Source organism: Eimeria mitis, genomic scaffold, assembly GCF_000499745.2.
Source record: "Eimeria mitis Houghton genomic scaffold, Emh_scaff71, whole genome shotgun sequence".
In the NCBI taxonomy this organism is placed as follows: Eukaryota; Apicomplexa; class Conoidasida; order Eucoccidiorida; family Eimeriidae; genus Eimeria; species Eimeria mitis.
In genome coordinates, this window is record NW_013575165.1 from 20622 (window position 1) to 21716 (window position 1095).

A 1095-nucleotide genomic window follows, 5' to 3' on the forward strand; every position below is an offset into this window, starting at 1 on the left:
TTCGTTTGGTGATGTGTAGTTTTTATGTTTCTTCTTTTGTTATTTCTTCTGCTGTTGCTGCATCTGTCGGTTTCTGCTTCTTTTGCTGCTGCTTCTGCTGCTGCTGCTGCTGCTGCATGCATGCATGCATGCATGTTTTGTGTGTGTGTCTGTGTGCAGGTAAATACCCCAAAGGCGGCTGCTGCCGCACCTGCGGGTCTATCCATCATCTGCAGTTTGAGTGCCCCACGTTCTTAGCGCAGAAAGCAGAGTTGCAGCAGGCGAGAGAAGAGAAAAAGAAAAAGAAAATCAGCAGCAACAGCAGCAGCAACAGCAGCAGCAGCAGCAGCAGCAGCAGCAGCAGCAGCGGTAGGAGCCGGAACAGACAGCCGGAGGAAGACGCGGATATGTACTGGTTGAAACAGCTAAATGCATAAACCCTAACAATGCAGGATAAACATAAACCCTAAACCCTAAACCCTAAACCCTAAACCCTAAAACTCACCCTCACACAAACACCTCCTTCTTTGCCTGCGTACTGATGCCTCCTAGGCTTCAGCACGAACCAACAAACAAACAAACAAACACAAACACTACAACTACAATATAATCTTTTTATTGAACTATTGAGTTACCTCCTTATGCGGGTCTCTACGGGGGGCCTCTACACCACGCGGGGGCCCCGGGGCCCCCCAAGGGGCCCCCAAGGGGCCCCCGGGGGGCCCCCTACGGGGGCCTTCTGTAAGTTAAGGGGAAGGGGTTATGTTTAAGTTTGAAATGTTTGCAACAAAAAGAAAAGAAGTAAGAAGTGCTGCTCGTTACCTCTGCAGCACTGGCGCACCTCCAGCTCAGCAGCAGCAGAAATAGACGGCAGCGGAAAGAATTAAGTTAGTTTAGGGTTTAGGGTTTAGGTTTTAGGGTTTAGGGTTTAGGGTTGGGTGAAGGGTAAGGTTTTGTGGTGTAAACCCCAGAGGAAAACAATACAAACAGAATGCAGGGATTTGAATGCCTTGAACTTCTCCTCACTTCCTGCATATCTGAGCAGCAAAAGGGATTAAATTACGTCGCTATACAAGTTATAAAAAGTAGAACACAGAGGGGGGGGGGGGGGGGGGG

The 1095-nt window shown here is 49.1% G+C and overlaps 1 protein-coding gene across 1 annotated transcript in view; it reads left to right on the forward strand.

The window, feature by feature from the left end:
- Positions 1–416, forward strand: part of EMH_0062460 (uncharacterized protein) — a gene marked incomplete at both ends in the record, with an annotated part of 2384 nt that extends 1968 nt beyond the window's left edge. The window contains one exon of the mRNA XM_013501553.1: positions 160–416. Coding sequence (XP_013357007.1) covers positions 160–416 — 257 coding nt within the window. The remainder of the gene's footprint in view (positions 1–159) is intronic.
- Positions 417–1095: the final 679 nt, after the last annotated feature.